Below are 20,587 nucleotides of genomic sequence, written 5' to 3'. Positions count from 1 at the left end.
ACACAGAAACTAATCTTATCTCAAACTACACATTAAGTTCCATTGAACAGAAAGACTTTACAGTATATCACACTTTATGCTGAATCTAACAAGATTGGTTGGCATGTACTTTTGGGTAGACATCTCTCTACATTTTAGTTGGAGAGAGAAGGAAGATGTGCATTGGCGGAAGTATGTGAATTCTAGGAGAATAAGGTATGTATTACACATACAGAATCAATATCTAACAGGTTGCTGCCTGTATAAGGGGGATAATATAAGTTTTATTTAATTCTGAGAATACTATAGTATAATTCTTCATATCAGAGTATTCAGATAAAGAGCATGCACATTTTATTGCAATGAAAGATTAAGTAGTAACTGTAAACACGTCAACATCATCAAAATTTATAGGAAACAATCCAAAATCAGTATGCTAACAATATGGCCTTTAGTCAAAGGTAATCTTCACATTGCGTTCCTGCTCCTTGCTTTGAAAATCCTCAAAAATCTTTGTTATCTCTTCCACCTTCTTTTGCATCATTCCTATAAGGAAGGAAGTCACACAATCATTAATCCAAGCTCAAAATATTACAGAAACATTATAACACATTCTCCCCTAAACTATTATTTATAAAACTTTACATATCAATTTAAATAGTTTTAGAAAATACAGAAGAAAAAACACATTCATCTACTTTTTTAAAAACTATGAAAACAGTGGACAACATTGTTCTTTATCTGTTCTCCTAGTTTTCAAGGCAAATAACAGTCTACTTGACATTTGTATTTTGTTCCAGTTACCAATTACAGCCTAAAAGTGTAATTTTCTGCCAGTAAAAATAAGCTGTTGAAATAAGCATGATGAGCTGAGTTTTTGTACTACCATCAACCAATTTGGTCATTTGTTTCAGTGTTCATTAATGCTTACTAGAGGATAAGCAATAACTAGTGCCCAAAAGAAAGAAAAATTTTATGAAATGAAAACTTATATATACTTTCTTAAAAAAATTCCAGTCAACTAGAATGGCCCTAATGTTTATTCAGTATTTAAAGTATAATATCATATCCTATCTTATAACATAAACATTCTGCAAGATCACACTTCAACAAATGACTGAAATGATGGCTCTCTACTAAAAGCCTAGAAAACTACAGTGTTATGTTGAGGCTAGCAAAATAAACCCCCCACACCTTTTTTTGGTAATAACTAATTGCATGGTGCAATTTTTTTCTCTTATTAAGCTTTTTTAATGTGACAGAAACACAAATGAGCACTACAACAAACTATTAACCCAAGAACATAAGTGTCAACATAAGCACATTTTACTAATTTGCTGAGTGACTGATAAAATTTAAGTGTAAAAGAGTACATTTATGACAATTTTGAAAATCAATAAAATGTCAAGAATCACAAGTCAGTGTTACTATGAGAACTTTACTGTAAATATTTTGTCATGTTTTCTAATTGAATTCCCAGGACTATTTATATATTAACATACTTAAAGATTTTTAAAGACTTTCATTCCTTATGTGAAAAAAATGCATTAAGGTAATTAGTTCTAGTCAAATGATAAGCATCAGTGATTCTTTTTTCCCAGTATATTAAATTATATATCACATTAGAAGTAAAATGCTAGCAGTAGCCAAAATTTGTGTGTGTGGCAGGAGGGAATGTGTCATACACATTTTGATATTATTATTATTTTTTTACTTTAAAAAATATTGTTGTTATAGATAGACACAATACCTTTATTTTGTTTAGTTTTTTTTTTTTAATGTAGTGCTGGGGATTGAACCCAGTGTCTCACACATGCTAGGCAAGCACTCTATCACTGAGCCACAACCCCAGCCCTTGATATTATTTTTTAAAATTATATTGATAAATATGAAAACAAGAAAACAATTCCATTCACAATAAACAAGATGTGGTATGTAAATAAAATACAATGCTATACTGCAATACAAAGAAATTAAGTACTAATAAGTGATAACATGCATGAACCTTGTAAAAAACATCGCAAGCAAGAAGTATGATACAAAGGGCAATATATTATTATCCTATTTCCATAAACTCTCCATCAAAAGCAAATCTATAAAGACAGAAAGTAGATTAGGATTGCCCAGGATTTGGGATAGGAATGGAGAATAACTACAAGTGGACAAAAGAAAATTTGGGGGATAATGGAAACATTCTAAAATTGGATTGTGTGGTGTTTATACACTAAAGACTTAATTTAGTGGTTAATGGTTAAAATAATATATTTGTGTGCTTAAAAATATTTTCTAAAAGTGATTTGTTCTCCATAAAAGATACTGGTGAAATTGTTGCAGCCAGTCTCATTCTGATTTGGGGACAGATGTTTTCTTCAACTTAGCCTACTTGCAAATATTTTTGGTAACAATTCAAATATTTGTATAGAAGATTACAAAAATAGAGATTTCATCACTAAAACCAAACACAGCTTTCTAATGTAATTACTACTTTTAAGTTATACATATAAATATTACCATATAACATTAAATTCACTGTCAAAGTAAACACTGCACTCTTATAAATATTGTTATAGTATATCTCCTTCTCTTAGAAAAATTATTGGGGCAGTAGGAGAAAAAAACAGATTAACAGAAAAATGGTCTTAAGATACAAGTGATGAACCTACAAGATGATACACAATATGTTTATAAACATTTTAAGCATTAAAAATATTAGTAACCAGAATGATGCAAATTAAACCAGAGAAATATTATTTTCACTATAAATTTTGGCAAGGAATGATGATGATTTCTGGTGATGGTAGTGATTACAGAAGTACTGGAAGGAGGGAGTACACTAATAATGAATTGCTGTTTAAAATATAAATCAGTGCAACTGACCTGAAAGAAAATATAAATCAAAAGTTTTTAAAGCAGACATTACTCCTGACTTAGTTTTTTAACTTCTAAGTATTATATTTATGTCTAGTAATCACTGATGTGCCTTAAACCTTACCTACATCTAGGTTTACTGTAGCACAATTTGAAAAAAGAAAACATTTGGAAACATCAATAGGCTAGCATATATGTAAAATGAAATATTTACCAGCCATTAAAATGTAGAATATTTAATAACACTGAAAGATATTCATGGACACATCTCTCAACTTTGTATCTCTCCATCAAAAGCTGAATATAGTGTACTGAGTACAAATCACAACACAAATGAATAGAAAAATGTATATTGAACACCAAGCCAATGCAAAGCATAGCTAAATCCTGAAAACACAGAAATCATTAGGGCATAATCTCTATGTAGAAACTCAAATTCCAGGAAACAGACATATAAATAAGTAACTGCAATACTGTATGATAAATGCTGGTAATATAATAAGTAGTATGGATACAAAGAAGATAATAAACAACTACTAGAATGATGAGTTAAGGAAGGTTTAAAAGAAGAGATAGATGTTAAATTACATCTTAATACAGGAACCACTGCAAGGCAGATAATGAAGAGCTAGGGTACTCCAGGAGAAGAAACTGTTCATCCAAAAATATGGAAGAGGAAAGAATATTGGGTTTTTGAACAACCATAAATACTTCTCTAAAAGAAATGCTGCAAACAAAAGGTAAGGTTGAAAAAAAGCAGGGGTTAGATTATACATGATAATCTAATTAAAACACAAAAATTTACATTGGCCAATCAGAATGAGCAGATGAGAACAATTATCATTTCTTAGACTACTCTGAGAGTAAATATGTGAAAGTAAATTTGAGTGGAATAAGACTGGGGAAGGAAATCATCGTTAAGGTCTCTAAAGAATGCATGTATTCACCACTGTTCCATTCTAAAACATCTGTAAAACAGTTAAAGAATTTACAAAAATAAAAAGAGGAAAATGATAAAAACACAAAACCAATAAGAAGAAATGACATGAAACTTTGAACATTGCAACTGGATTTGTACTACAGAAACCCTAGAACTCCAGAAAGGCTATGGAATTAGTAGAACTAGGTAATTCAAAATGTCATTGAAATTGGAGCTAAAAACAGAATTATGAATGATTAAGAAGCAGTCCCTTCCTCTCCTCCACATCTTACCTCTAAACAATTCTTCCTATCCAACTTCTGCAGATGATTTTTTGGCAAACATGACAGAAACATGACAACGAGCTCTTGCAAAATAAAAATCAAGACCAAAAGCAAAGATCAATAAAAAACTTGAATGAAAAGATGAGTATATACCCCAGAAAAACTTAACAAAATACAAAGAGAAAAACAGGAGAAAAGAAATGCAGTTTAGTTGAGGATTCAAACTTCAGAATAAGTGTATTGCCAGGAAGAACAAAAATATCATAGAAAAGGAAATTAACAGAAACCTAATTCAAGAAAATAGCTGCAACTGACAAAAACAAAATGGGTTTCTTGACTCACCAATAGCAGGCTCAGTGGTGAGAGATCCACATCAAAGCTCATCATGTGATGATGAAAAAAATCAGATGAAATTTGCATATTCTGAGAAAGATCTCAAAATTGTTCACGGGAAAAATATAAAACACACAAATGAAGAGGTATGAAGGTTCAGATTCAGAACAGTCTTCAAAGTTACATGATAATGTAACTGCATCTTCAAAAGTTCAAGGAGAAGGAAGTAAGGGTCTCAGATGATGGGGGATTAGAGGAAGAGTACACTTCCCAGCAGTTCCATAGCACCAGACTTCAAAAGCAGTAAGACTGCTTCTCAGTGAGGGGAGTAACTAAGGTAACTCACTGAAATTCAACACTGGAGAGTAAAAGAAACCATAGAGATGCAGAAAATTGAAAAGTGTGAACATAAGAAAAAAATACATCAGAGATGTGCCAGCTTGGCAGGCCTTAGCATGGCAGGGGAGGTAGAACACAGGTAGAGAGGAATGTGTAGCAGAACAACAACAAAAATGGATTGGGTAATCTGTAGAATCAGAAGCAGGTTGATCTTAATGAACCCAGAGTCAGTGGGGAAAGATGTTAAGTGAAAAACAACCAAAATTTCTTGGCCACATTTCAGAAGGAAATGGGTTCATCAGCATGGAAACCATCTATAAGTGATACACAGCCACAAGCAGAGGCAAGAGGCTGGGAACTCATGAAGGAAGTTGCCAGCTGCCCACCTATTATGAACTCCAGAGTCTTCCTGGACCAGTGTGACAGAAATAGGCACAAAGAAAATTGGGCCTAGTACATACAGACTCCAGACACAGGAGAAAGAGCTCCTTTTGTGCTGATGCCCTAAATGTCCAGCAGAAATTGGCATCTTTCCATCAATAGGGTGTGTGAACTAATCTCAAATACCCACTAACAGAGTTCCCAAGGGTTACCCAAGAGCAAACCTCAGCTATTTAGAACTCTGCACCAGCCCCACTATAAGGGGCTGTCAGCATTGATCAGTCTATCCCACCCTGTACTGGGAGACATGAAGATGAAAGCTACTACAAGCAGCTTCGGCTCTTAACCACAACAGGTGGCAGCTAGGTGAGGAAAACAAAGATGTTGGGCTTAACAACCGGCAGCCTTTGACTCAAGGATTACAGTGCCCACAGATAAACACATGAGAAGGAAATTAAAGGGACATAAATAGGAAAAGAAAAAGTCAAATTATCACCGTTTGCTGAAGACGTGATCCTGTATCTAGAAGACCCTAAAAACATCACCAGAAGACTTCTAAAGCTCATATGGAATTTATAAAAGTAGCAGAATAGAAGATCTATATACAAAAATCAATAGTTTTGCTATACTCCAACAGTGATTCTGCTAAGAAATAAATCAGCAAACTATACCATTCACAATATGCTAACAAAAAAAATACATGGAATTAATCTAACCAAGGAAGTGAAAGAGCTCTATGATGAAAATTATGTAACATGGAAGAAAGAAATTGAAGAAGACCTTAAAGATGGAAAGACCTCTCATATCCTTAGATAGGCAGAATATTGTTAAAAATGTCAGACTATCAAAAGCAATATAGAGACTCAATGCAATCTCCATCAAAATATCAATAATATTCTTCATAGAACTAGAAAAACAGTCTTTGAATTCATTTGGAAGACTAAGAGACCCATAATATTAAAATCAATTCTGAGCAAGAACAATAATGCAAGAGGCATCAATTAAAACACCTGATTTCATATTATAACAGGCATAGTAAAAAAGAGAAAAAATACCAGCATGGTTTTGGCATGAAACTAGACATGAAGACCAATGGAATAGAAGACATGGAGACAAACACACACTTAGTCATCTGATACATAAAAACTATGCCAAAAATACATGTTGGAAAAAAACAATAGTTAGAAAACTGGATATTCATATGTAGAAGAATAAAACTAGATTCCTATTTCTCATTCTGCACAAAAGTCAAATCAAAGTAGACTAAAGACTAAGGAATTTAAAAAAGACTAAGGAATTAGATAAGAAACTTAGTAACTCTTCAAAAGAAAAGTGTCTATACACCATCATATTGGTGCAGACACTGACTTCCTAACAAGATTCCTAAAGCTCAATAAATAAATGAATCAATAAATGGGATGACATCAAATTAAAAAGCTTCTGCACAGCAATGGAAACAATTCAGAGCATGAAAAGAGAGTCTATAGAATGGAAGAAGATCTTTGCCAGCTATTCCTCTGTCAAGGGATTAATATTGAGACTATATAAAGAACTCATAAAACAACAAAAATACAACAATAAATTGGCAAAGACCTAAACAGACATTTTTCAAAAGAAGAAACACAAATGACCAACAATATATAAATATGAATAAATGTGAACATCTCTAGCAATCAGTGAAATGCAAACCAAAACTACACCACGCTCTGCCATTTTTTTTCCTAGGGTCCCTGTACTAGAGATGCAGCAATGCTCCCAATGCCTACATCTGCTGTGCCCTCACTAGCCCCTCCTCCAGGAGCCAGTTTGCAAGGCTGCAGCCATCTAGACTATAGCCCCCCTCAGTAGCTATGTCCTCCAGGTCCGTGTGCTTGTCCTCCTACTGCAGCATGTTTGGTGGCCTGGGCACCATGAGCCAGCCAAGCTCCACCTGGAACTACCTAACCACGTCCACCCCAGTATCAGCTATAGCCTCTATGCCTCATCCCTGGGCAGTCCATGTCACGCGCTGCTTGGCCGTGTACCTGTGGAGTAGCAAGCCTGGGGTGCAGCTGCAGCAGGACTGGTAGACTTCTCACTGGCCAATGCCATCAACACCAAATTAAAGAATACTCACACCAATGAGAAGGTGGAGTTGCAGGAGCTCACTGACCACTACACCAACTATATCACCAAGGTGTGCTTCCTGAAGCAGCAGAATAAGATCTTGCTGGCCAGCTCAAACAGCTCAGGGACCACGGCATCTGGGGAACCTCTAGGAGAAGGAGAAGGTGATACAGGAACTGTGCTATCAGGTAGACCAGTTCACCAATGACAAGGCCCATGTCAAAGTGAAGTGTGACAATTTGGCTAAGGACACCACATAGCTACCAGAGAAATTGCAAGTGATGCTTCAGAGAGAGGAAGTCCAGAGCACCTTGCAGTCTTTCAGATAGGATATTAACAATGCATCTCTGACATGTCTTGACCTTGACTGTAAAGTGTAATCCTTGCAAGAAGAGATTGTCTTTTTGAAGAAACTACATGATGAGGCTCAGATTCAGGAACAGCATGTTCAAATCAATGTGGATGTTTCTAAGCCTGACCTCATAAAGCTTCCCTGTGTGATGTCCGTCAGCAGTATGAAAGCATGACTGCCAAGAAACTTCAGGAGGCAGAAGAATGATACAAGGCTAAGTTTGCTGACTTCACTGAGGTTGCTAACTGGAACAATGATGCTCTGAACCAGGCAAAGCAGGAATCAAATGAGTACTGGAGACAGATGTGGTCTCTCACCTGAAAAGTGGATGTGCTTAAAGGAATTAACAAGTCCCTGGAACTCCAGATGCATGAAATAGAAGAAAACTTTGCTGTGGAAGCTGCTAACTTCCAAGACACTATTTACCTGCAGAATAAGATTCAGAATGAAAAGGAAGAAATGGCTTATCACCTTCATGAATACCAAGACTTGCTCAATGTTAAGATGACTTTTGACATTGAGATTGCCACCTACAGGAAGCTTCTGGAAGGCATGAACAGGATTTCTCTGCCTCTTCCCAACTTCTCCTCCCTGAACCTGCATTCACTCCCTCTGGTTGACACCTACTCAGAAAGGATACTTATAATTAAGACAGTTGAAACTAGAGATGGACAGGTTATCAACAAAACTTCTTAGGATCATGATCTTGAATAAAAACTGCAAAGACTCAGTGCAGCAGCATTACCATCAAGAATAAAAAAAAATCCATATCTTAACAGCTTTCAAGTGCTTTTGCAGTTTTCAGGAGCACAAGATAGTTTTGGAATAGGAATAAGATCTAGTTCTTAGCAAACAGTGCTCCTAAAAGATTAGAAAAAAGTTCACAACATAATCTGGTTTACGAACAAGTGTTGTGCTAGAACATTTTTTATAAAGTATTTCTGAATGCCATTAAAGCTGTTTTTTTCCCAGCCAAAAAAATTTAAAAACTATGCTCAAATTTCATCTCATACCAGTCAGAATAATAACCATCAAGAAACCAAATAGTAATAAATTCTGGCAAGGATGTGGGGGGCAAGGGACACTCGTACATTATTAGTAAGACAGCAAATTAGTACGACCACTATGGAAAGCAGTATGGAGATTACTCAAAAAACTAGGAGTGGAAATACCATATGATCCAGCTAAGCCACTCCTTGGCATTTATTCAAAAGAACTAAAACCAGCATACTACAGTAATACAGCCACATCAATGTTTATAGCAGCACAATTCACATACCCAAATTATGGAACCAGCCCAGATGCCTGTCAAAGGATGAATGGATAAAGAAAATATGATATATATACACAAAGGAGTTTTATTCAGCCATAAAGAAGAATGAAATTATGGCATTTTCTGTTAGATAATGGAAATGAAGAACACCATGCTAAGAAAACCAAGGGATGAATATTTTCTCTCATCTGTTGAAAGATAGATAGAAAAGGGAAAAAAAGACGGGGGCTGGATATCATAAAAGAGGGAAGATCAGTGGAATAGGATAACAAGAGGAAGAGAGAAGAGACGAGAAAGGGAAGGAAATGCAGAATAAATTAAAACCATGCTATATGCATATATGGCAGGAAATTCCAGCTTTATATGTAAGAAAAAACATGATAAATAAACAAAGGAGTAAAAGGACAATCAGTAGAGTCAGTAGAGGAAGGAGAGTAGGGGGAGGGAAAAGGGGAAGGAAAGGCAGGGGAATAGGTACTAAAATGGAGTAAGTCAAATTCCATGCATGCATGACTGCCAAAATCAATCCAACTACTATATATAACTATAATGCTCTAACCAAAAAAATCTAAAAACAAAAAAGAAGGAAAGAAGGAGAAAGAGAAGAGAAAGACCAGGAAGGAAAAAATAACAAAGATGTTTAGTAACTTTATTTAATGTTTTCATAGATGTTATTGAATAAAATAAACTTTAAGGGAAAATTATTTCCAGAGTATAATTCAACACCCAATAGTATCAATTAAATGTGAGGGTAGAATAAATACCTTTTCAGACATGGAAGGTCTCAAAAAAATTTACCTTCCGTGCACTTACTATGCAAGCTGCTGGAATATGTGGTATATTGAAACAAGGAAATAAATCAAGCAACAGGAAATAAGAGCCACTAAACTGAAGAGCAAACAAAGTAGAGAGAAAACAATAATCTATAGAAGGGAGAATCTAGCTGAATAGCAAACCAACAGAGCCACAGTTCCAGATGGTACAATAGATATTAGAGGAGTCTGGAAGAGATGAATCGAAGCTGAAATCGATAGATTTAAATTAAAAGCAGGGAATTGGGGAATAAATTATTGATAGGTATGCAGAAAACTAAGCAAACGAGGACACAAAATTCAAAGGAAACCAAAAACTTGTAAAATAAAGGAGACATAATAATGTATGCTACATGGCCAGGCCATGAATAACACTCATATAATTGAAAGTTAAATCTTCATCTCCTATTTTGGAAAGTCAGTAGAAAAAACACTATATGGTAAAATTAAAAAGTAATAGTATATATGATACTTAGAGACAAATAAATGTAAATAGTTTAAAACTCCAAATAAAATAATTTAAAAGTGTTTGCCAATAAGGAGTATGAAATGTGATGTATAAAAAGAGCTGGTGTTTTTCATAAACCCTATAAAATTACTCTACTTTCAACATGGGAGATGAAGAAGGCCTAAAATGCGGACATGGGGGTAGAAATCTACTGAAAAGGAAGGATTCAAAAGCTAGTTAAGAAGTAGAATCACTATTACTTAATGAAGAAACATAAATATCCTGCTTAAGATTCCTGAATAAATAGAATTAATTGTTAGCTGAGCAAAAGTAAAGGAGTTATATATCTCAGAGCAAAATAGTGTTTCCCCTATATCCTGGAGATAGGGGAAACACTGAGTTTAGTTTTAGACAAGTGTAACTTGAGGTGCCTTTGGGATATCAATGTGTAAATGTTTGTTAACATGGAACTTTACAATAAACAGTATAATAACCATTAGTGAAACTGATGGCTGGAGATGACAAATGGACTTCAAAAACTGCTGATTATCCAAAATGCATTAAAAGAGAAAACTATTAGAAATAAGAAGAGTTCTCACATCAATAACCTAACATGCTATTTTAAGAAAATTAAAAAAGTAAACTGTAACAAGCAGAAGGAAGAAAATAATAGAGCAGATATCAATAAACCTGCAAACAGAAATACCATAGAAAAGCCAGATGTGGTGGCTCATGCCTGTAATCCCAGAGACTCAGGAGGCTGAGGCAGAAGGATTGCAGCTTGAAGGCCAGTATCAGCAATTTAGTGAGGCTCTAAGCAACTTGGCAGGATCCTGTCTCAAAATAAAAAAAAAAATAAAAATGAAAATAAAAAAGTGCTGGAATATAGCTCAGTGGTTAAGTGCCCCTGGGTTCAATCCTCAGTACTAAAAGATAAACATATAAATACAAAAAAAAAACACAGAGAAAGATCAATGAAATAAAAGGCTAATTCTTTGAGGGAAAAAAAATCAGTAAAATTAATTAAGCTTTAACCAAGACAAAAAAAATAAAAATAGAAAAAACATAAATCATCAATATTAGAAAGAAACAGGGTATACCACTACAGATCCTACAGACATTACAAAGATAAAAAGGAAATTCTAGGAGCAATTATATACTTACAAATTTAAAAACTTAGCAAAATGCACTGATTCCAAAATAACCCACAATCTATGAGGAGTCAGCCAACTGATAACCTAAATAGTCTTACAAACAATGAAGAAACTGAATTTGTAGTTTAAAAGTTCCCTAAAAAGAAATAACCAGGTCCCAAAAGTTTCAATGGAGAACTCTGCCAAACATTTAGAGGAATTAATATCAATTCTTTACAAACTCTTCTGAAAAATAGAGGGCAGTATTACCTTAATAATGAAACCAACTAAAACAGTACAAAACAAGAAAACCATAGACCAAAAAATCTCAAGAACATTTTTAAAAATCTCATACAAAATAGTAGCAAACCAAATCCAACAATGTATAACAGGAATTATAAACCATGACCAAGTAGAATTTATTTCACATATATAAGGCTGACTTAACATTTGAAACCTATTATTTTAAACCACCATAGAAATTAAAGAAGTAAAATGTTGTCAATTGATGCAGAGAAAGCCTCTGACAAAATACAGTACCTTTTCATAATAAAAGTTTCAATAAGTAAGGAACAGAGGGGAAGTACCTAAGATTGATAAAGGTCATCTACACAAAACCACAGCTCTTGGGTACAATGACACATGTCTGTAATCATAGCTACTTAGGAGGCTGAGGTAGGAGGATCATGAGTTCAAGGTAAGCCTAGGCAACTTAGTGATATCCTATTTCAAAATTTAAAAAGGGGTACTATGCATGCAGCTCAGCGGTAGAGCACTTGCCTAGCATGTGCAAGGCCTTGGGGTTCCTTCAGTCCCCACTACTATGCACAAGCAAGCAAGCACATGTACATGTGCGCATAAACACACACACACACACACACACACACACACACACACACACACACAAAATCACCTACAGCTAACATCAGACTTAAGATGAAAGACTGAAGACTTCCCACATAAGACCACGAACAAAGCAAGGATGTGTCTTTTATCTCTCCTTCTCAACAGTTTATTGGAAGTTCTAGATAATCTAAAAAGGCAAGAAAAAGAAATAAATGGCATATGGATTGGCAAGGAAGAAATAGTACAATACCTATTTGTAGGTATCATAACTGCCTATCTAGAAAATCCCAAGGAGTCCACAAAAAAATTCCTAGAACTAAGAAGTAAATTTAGCAAGTTAAAAGAAAAGATTAATATACAAAAATTGTGTTTTTATATATTAACAGCAATTATGTGAAATGCAATACCATTTATAATCACTATAAAGAAAATTAAATACAATGGTATAAAGTCTAACAAAACCAAAATACATATGTAATATGTAATATGGTTTATGAAAATTATAAAATGCTCATGAAAGAAATCAGAGAAGACCTAAATAAATTTTGAGACACAACATGTTCATGGATGGAAAGGCTCATCATAATAAAGATGCTATTTCTCCCAAAATTGATCTATAGTTAAAATGTAATTCCTATCAATTCCCAGGAAAATTTTGTGGAAAGGCAAAGGAACTAAAATAACTAAAACAATTTTGACAGGAAAGAATTGAGTGGAAGGAATTTCTCTACTGAACATAAACCTATTCGTCCCAAGTTTTCAATTCTGCAAATAAATATTCAAATATTATTTTGAGGTTATAATAGTGGTATGTTTTGAGCAATTTGTTTGTATAGGTGTTCCATACCTGGGACTATGAGACAAAATGGGTTAAGGCTTATTATAAGCTATCATAATGACATTGGTTAGGGGAAAGATATAAATCCATGGAATAGAGACTTCAGAGGAAGACCCCAACAAATATATTGAACTGATTTTGGAGAAAGGTGCAGAAACAATTCAATTAAGCAAGGATAGACTTTTCAACAAATGGTATTAGAACAATAGAATATCCATGGGGGTGGGGGTTAGTCTAAACCTCATATCTTATACAAAATTAAATAAAAATATTATCTTATACAAAATTAAATAGAAACACTTTCTTCATCCATTCATCTGTTGAAGAGCATCTAAGTTGGTTCCATAGCTTGGCTATTGTAAATTGAGCTGGTATAACATTGATGTGACCATGTCACTATAGTATGTTGATTTTAAGTCCTTTAGGTATATACCAAGGAATAAGACAGCTGGGTCAAATGGTGGTTCCATTCTAGATTTTCTGAGGATCTCCATACTGTTTTCCAGAGTAGTAGTATCAATTTGCAGTCCCACTAGTAATGTATAAGTGTACCCTTTTCCTCACATCCTTGCCAACATTTACTGTTACTTGTATTCTTGATTGTTTGCATTTATACTGGAGTAAGATGAAATCTCACTGTGGTATATATACACAATGGAATATTCTCAGTCATAAAAAAAGAATGATGTTATGACATGCCAGTAAATGGAAGGATCTGGAGACTATCGTGCTAAGTGAAATAAGTCAATTCCAAAAAAAAAAAAAAAAAAAAAAACCCAAAGGTTGAATGTTCTCTCTGACATTTGGATGCTAATACAAAAACAAGGGGGACAGACAGAAGTTCAGCGGATTAAACAAACGGAAATGAAGAGAAAGGATGGAGGATACAAATAGGAAAGACAGCAGAATGAATCTAACACAAATTTCCTGTATACAAATATGAATACAACATAATGAATCTCCACATCGTGTACTACCACAAGACTGGGATCCTAATTAGAATAAGATATACTCCATGTTTGTGTAAATATGTTAAAATATACTCTACTGTCATGTATATCTAAAAAGAACAATTAAAATTTAAAAATAAATAAAAACAGATCACAGTCTTATATGTAAAATGACAAAACTTATAAAATTAAACAGAAAAAAATTGGGGGGATAAAAAAATAGGCAAAACATTCATAGACTTTATTCCAAAAGTGTAATACCTAAAAATAAAAACAATAATAAAGTGAACTTCATTAAATTTAAAAACTTTTGTTCTGTGAACAACCATGTTCAGAAGATGAATACATAAGCTACAGACTAGGAGAAAGCTTTTGCAAATCACCAATCTGACAGGAGACTTGCATCCAGAATACCAGAACAAATCATAAAACTCTTAAAGAAAAAAAATTAAAATGGGCAAAAGACATGAACAAACATTTCCATAAAGACTATATAGTGATGGCAAGTAATCACAGGAAAAGTTGTTCAACATCATTAAAGGAAATGCAAATTAAAAATGCAATGACATCACTACACATCTATCACAGGGCTAAAATTAAAAAAATAGTGAAAAGATCAAATACTCATAAGGACACGAACTGCATCACACATACATTAATGAGGAGAATGTAAAATGGTATAGCTGCTCTGGAAATAATGTGATAGTTTCTTATAATACTAAGCATGCATCTGCCATATGACCCAAAAATTATACTCTTGAACATTTATCTCACAGAAATGAAAATTTATGTTCACATAAGCAGCTGTACATAAATGTTTATAGCAGCTCGACTCATAATATACCCAAACAAGAAATGGCCCTTATGTCTTACAACAGACAAATGGTTAAATAAATTATGATATACTCATGCCATGGAATACTACTTAGCAATAAAGAATATCAAATTGTTGATATATATGATAACTCAGATGAATTTTATTCTTTGTTTTATGGTTATGGGGATAGAACTAAGAATCCTGCACATGTTAGGCAAGCGATATACCATTGAGCCATACCCACCAGCCCTCATATAAATCTGGAATTACGCTAAATGAAAAAACAAAGGCCAATCCCCAAAGGTTACATGCTATATAAGTCTATTTACAGAATATGTCAAGATGAAATAAAAAATTAGGAGCAGAAAATAGATTCATGGTTTCTAGGAGTTAGGAATTTGGGGATAGTGGGATGTGGTAGGGGGAATGTCATGATAAAAGGGGATGTGAAGAAACTTGGAGGTATGGAACTGTTCTGTATCTTGACTATGGTGATGGATATAAAAACCTACACATTAAAAAACTAGAAAATTAAATATACACACACACATACAAGTAAAACTGGAGAAATATACGAATGATGGTTGATGTAACAATGGCAAGGTTTGTGAAATCATACCTCAGTTTTGTAAGGTGTTCTCAATGAGCAAAATAAGGTAAAGAATGAAAGGAGTTCTATGTTAAGTCTTACAATTACATGTGAATCTACAATTACCTCAATAAAAATTTTAATCCGAGAAATGACCAACACATACACAAATGAAGTTTTGATTCCTGTTTTAGTCAGCTTTTCACTGTATTGACTAAAAACCTGACAAGAACAATTAGAGGAGGAAAAGTTATTTGGAGCTCACAGGTGCTCCAAATATATAGCTCCATTGTTCTGGACCCAAGATGTGGCAGATATTATGGTGGAAGGGTGTGGTGGAGGAAAGTGGCTCAGGACATGACACCAGGAAACACAGAGAGAGAGTAGGCTTCTATTCTCACAAAGACAAAATATATACCCCAAAGGTATGCACCCAGATAGGAGGACTCATCCCGCCAGCCATACTCTATCTGCCAACAGTTACCATCCAATTAATCTCTATCCCTATCAGGGGATTAATACACCGATTAGGCTAAGGTTCTCATAATTCAATCATTTCACCTCTAAATATTCTTGCATTGTCTCACACATGAGCTTTTAGGGTATACCTTATATCTAAACCATAAACTAACATATTCTATAAGTGTCAACTCAATATGCAAGCAATATTACCAAAAAACTATCAGGCAACAATTCTATCAAATCTGTTTTCTTAACTGCTTGACAGGGTAGGCCATTTGTCAGCCTTTAAATATATGCGCCTTCATTGTTTCTTGCTGTCTGCTAAACCAATAACATATTTTAATAATTTTAGCTTCTGTAAAATCTGCCTTATGTTAGGCTAATATTTAAAAACAACCTTGAAAACTTAGGAATTTCATATAATCAAAGTCCATTTCTCATCCTGAAAGGGAAGGAGAGAGAGAGAAAGAGAGATGAAGAACATGGGTGTGTACAGAGAGAAAAGAAGGGAGGAAGAACAGTATCCTCCCACTAGTCATAACTACTTTTGAGAAGACAATCAGTTTATTAAAATTAAAGTAACAATAAATACAATTGAGTTCTTAGTGTCAACTAATGTGCAATTGGAAAAAATGGTGCTTAGAGAGAAATACAACTCCCATTTCTGTCATGAGAATTCACATTCTAATTTTACAATTGATACATTAAGGTACTCTGCTTGTGTACAGCCCTGCTCTTCACACAAATTAACTAAAAAACACATTTGAAGAAGGTATGCAAAAAATGGTGAAAGTATCTTGAATTCTTTGATGCAGGCAATGGGAGATGGGGGTCAAGAGAGTAGAATAAAATGATATGGTCTTCATTCAGTCATTCTGTGACAACATTACTTATTGTTCAAATCTCACTTTAAATCCTTCCTTTCCCTTGAAACAAACTAAAGATTGTTTCCTTCCTTTACCACACCCTACCCCTTCACAGTGTACCTGTTCATGGCAGAGGTACTGTTGATGTTTATACCTAATACACCGAGTAACATAGTGCCTTAATCACATAGTAGGTGCTCCCGATTTAGTCACAACTACTCTGTGGTTTTGACCTCCATCTAAAATAATACCTTCCAATTATAAAGTACTTTAGCTTTTTTTAAAAAGTAGATTCCTCTTTTTTGACATAATATCTTTATTTTATTTGTTATATGTGGTGCTGAGGATCAAACCCAGTGCCTCATACTTGATAGGCAAGCACTCTGCCACTGAGCTACAACCCCAGTTTGCACTTCAGCTTTCAAAATGCCTACAAGGACTACTTCATTTGATTTCCACAATCTCTTGGAAAAAAGCAATAATTAAAAATACAAGGTTAAATAACTCTCCAAAGGCGTAAACTAATGAGAATTGATTCTAGGACCTCTATCTTTAGACTTTCATGTAACAGTGCTTCTATTATTACAGGGTACCTGTTTGTCAGATGCTGTTAAGTTTTTTAATAAAAATCATACACTGAATGCATGTATTTAAATATCAAACATCATTAGTATGTATAATGAATACATGTTAAGTCAAAATAAAATAAAAGAATACTATGCTGAGCTAATAACTGGCACCACAGTTTAACACTCTTTGTTGTCCCTTCAAACACTGAAGTTCTCAGAATGACACTAGCCTATCTGAATCCCATCTGGGGAGGTTTAGTGGGTGATATAGTATTCAGGTTTGAGATGGCCATTCAGCATGGGCCCCAAAACAGCACTGTGCGAGGCTCCAGTGTAATAGTTTTTTAGTTACCAACAAGAAAGAAAATTGCTTTGCAGAAAAATCTCTCTTTCCCACAAACAATATAAATTCTGCTATTTGGTAGTGATTTAAATTATGATACATATAATTCATCTGGGGAGGCTCTCCAGCTTGAGGAAATTCACTTGGGCACAAAATGTACATAAGTAGGATTAGTGAGAAATCTAATTTTGCAGATGTATTGAGTGTATTTCAAATCTGGATTTACATATAGAAAAGGAAGTTTGGGAAGTGGAGCTCTGAGAATATTAACCAACACACACTTTCCTAACAGAAACTGAAGACTCACTTAATTCTAATCTTAGTACCCTAATCTAACCTACAAGAAGTTCTTTGGAATCAAGGGACAAAGTGTGACAATGAATCTATTTTGTCTGTAAAGGGGAGCACAGATGAGTAAAAGTGCTCATTAAACAATGTAAGACATGAAATACTTTTCAATCAACTGCAATGGGAAGAAGCAAGTATCTCTGTTGAGCTTAAGAGACACTATTAAGTGAGCTTCACAACAGAGGTGTCTTTGTGCTACTGCCACACCTCTGGCAGATCAAGAACATTCAACTTTCAAGTATCTGAAATAGAACATTATACTCCAGAACACAAAAAATGACCTCACCAATCAACTAATGTCACCAAGATTTCTAAAAGAATTTAAGAAAAGGAAGAAGTAAATGAACCAGTTTTGATTGATGCCTGATCAGTAAATCAAATTCTATTCTAAAAGATGAAAGAGGAAAAAGACACTTCAATTGGAATTGAAAGGCATCTTTTCGTGTCTCAACATTTGATGCTTTTCAGATGAGAGAGCTAAAAGCGATTAATAAAATATTTTTAAAACCATTTCTAGTCTGGACCAAAGCTTCTTTAAAAAATATCAAACAATGCTTTGGAAACTGAGTTATTGCTCAGCTTATATTTGTGTGTTCCTAATTGCATCATGACCACTATCTTTGAAAAAAGTACTATAGCATCCTGTTTCGGACTGCTGGAGTGGTGCACAGAAATCTCCAGTCATCACCCTCTTCCAGGATCACTAGGGAGGGAGGGAGAAAGGGAGGGAGGAAGGAGGGAGGGAGGAAGGGGGGAGGGAGGGAGAGAGAGGAAGGGAGGGAGAGAGAGGAAGGGAGGGAGAGAGGGAGAGGGAGACAGAGGGAGGGAGGGAGAGGGAGAGGGACAGAGGGAGAGGGACAGAGGGAGAGGGAGAAGGAGGGAGGGAGAGGGAGAAGGAGGGAGAGAGAGGGGGAGGGAGAGAGAGGGAAGGAGAGACAGAGGGAAGGAGAGACAGAAGGAAGGAGAGAGAGGATGAGAGACAGACAAAGACAGAAAAGAAACATCCTGAGAGGCAAGTGGAAATCAGTCCCTCAAGTGATCTATCAGGACTTCTCTAGAGCCAATTCGACCCAGAACCAGAATAGAATGAACAACCAGACCACAATTTAACCAAGGCTAGTTCATGTTGCAGACCTCTTACCCCCTGCCCCAATCCATTTAAATCTAAAAGCTCACACCAGCACCAGGAAAACAAGGCCAAGGTGTCAGATCTCCCTTTGCTTTTCCAATGTGGCCATATCATTAAAGTTTCCTTTCTTGCTTTTAATCATGAAAATAAAAAACACCAAAAAATCTAATTTAAAACAATCCTATCAAATAATAAATACAACCTTGAGTAAAAATGAAGCATGATTATGACATATCACCCAAGGCTGGTTCTGTAAAACGATCCTAAGGCATTTTATGTAAGTTTGTCACATCATTCACAGTAGACAATTATGAATGATTTAAGCGGAAAAAAAAATGTGAACATTGGAGCTGGGATTGTGGCTCAGTGGTAAAACGCTTAGCACACATAAGGCTCTAGGTTTGATCCTCGGCACCACATAAAAAAAAATAAAGGTTACTGTGTTTACTTACAACTAAAACAAATATCTTTTTTTAAAATGTGAACATAGACACCCAGTCTAGAACTAATGGGACTGTATTTTGGAAATATTATAAAATCTCTTATGACATTTTTAATTACTCTAAGGAGTAACTCTTTCTGCCCTAAATAGCTGTCTCAAGGTTGTGAGTAGTTACTAAATAATTATGCAGTTCTATTCTACAAGAGACTAAAATAATTATGGATGAAATATATTTTATTCTTGATGCTTTGGGACATTGCATGAAAAAAGTGAAATGCATTGAAAATACTTACCAACTTCTAAACAATGACCAGTATAAGATTTCCCACTGCCTATTTCTTTGTTGTGGTGTTTGATAAATATTAATAAATAGGATGATAGTTTGGCATATGATGCAACAGAAAATGCCTATTCTTTATTCCACCTCTCCCCTTTGAGAGAAGTAATGCCATATACTAAAAATGAATAACAAATTGGCTCAGATGGATTGCCAACTCTGTCATAAGTGGTCTCAGAAGAGCTGGAGTTGCTGCATTTTTAGTGACTGCCAACTCAGAAGACAGATGTGTGACTGCAGAACTGCTGTGAAGAATACCTCAATATAATGCTCTATTTTTTTTACAAATAAATATAAAAGCCAGAACTGGTATTTGGTTATGTCTGTTATTAACTCCCAATGACCTATGCTAAACATAAGGAAAAGAAGTATAGACACTGTCAAACAATGGATAAATATCAAATCTGAAAACTGGCCATTACCTACACATATTCAGACATTCCTTAATTTAATAATGACTGACTCCTTTCCATCTCAGTCCCATCACTGGTACTTGCTTGACATAGGTAAAGGAAGAAAGGGGCCTGGTTCTCTATAACTTGCTCACAGATATTCTAAATGTTGATTGGACAGTGTAATAAGTAATATACTTAACGTGCAATGTTTAATTTCAAAATCATTTTTATATTTCCTTTTAAATAAAATTAATTTTCACATAGTATTAGGTTCACTGTAATATTGAGCAGAAGGTACAGAGATTTTCCATATACTCCTTGCCCCCACAAACGTACAACCTCCCCTACTAACAATATCCTACATCAGTCGTACATTTGTTACAATTGATAAACCTACATCAACAAATCATTATTACCCAAAGTCCATAG

The 20,587-nt window shown here is 34.7% G+C and overlaps 1 protein-coding gene across 10 annotated transcripts in view; it reads right to left on the bottom strand.

Moving 5' to 3' along the window:
- Positions 1-310: 310 nt before the first annotated feature.
- Positions 311-20,587, bottom strand: part of Nup62cl (nucleoporin 62 C-terminal like) — a 75,510-nt gene continuing 55,233 nt past the window's right edge. For all 10 annotated transcript variants that reach the window (XM_078034423.1, XM_078034430.1, XM_078034432.1 and 7 more), the window contains one exon: positions 311-525. In XM_078034423.1, coding sequence (XP_077890549.1) covers positions 431-525 — 95 coding nt within the window. In that variant the 3' untranslated portion in view covers positions 311-430. The remainder of the gene's footprint in view (positions 526-20,587) is intronic.

The sequence above is a fragment of the Ictidomys tridecemlineatus genome, chromosome X (assembly GCF_052094955.1).
Source record: "Ictidomys tridecemlineatus isolate mIctTri1 chromosome X, mIctTri1.hap1, whole genome shotgun sequence".
NCBI classification, from domain to species: domain Eukaryota; kingdom Metazoa; phylum Chordata; class Mammalia; order Rodentia; family Sciuridae; genus Ictidomys; species Ictidomys tridecemlineatus.
This window is presented reverse-complemented; position numbering and strand designations above follow the sequence as displayed.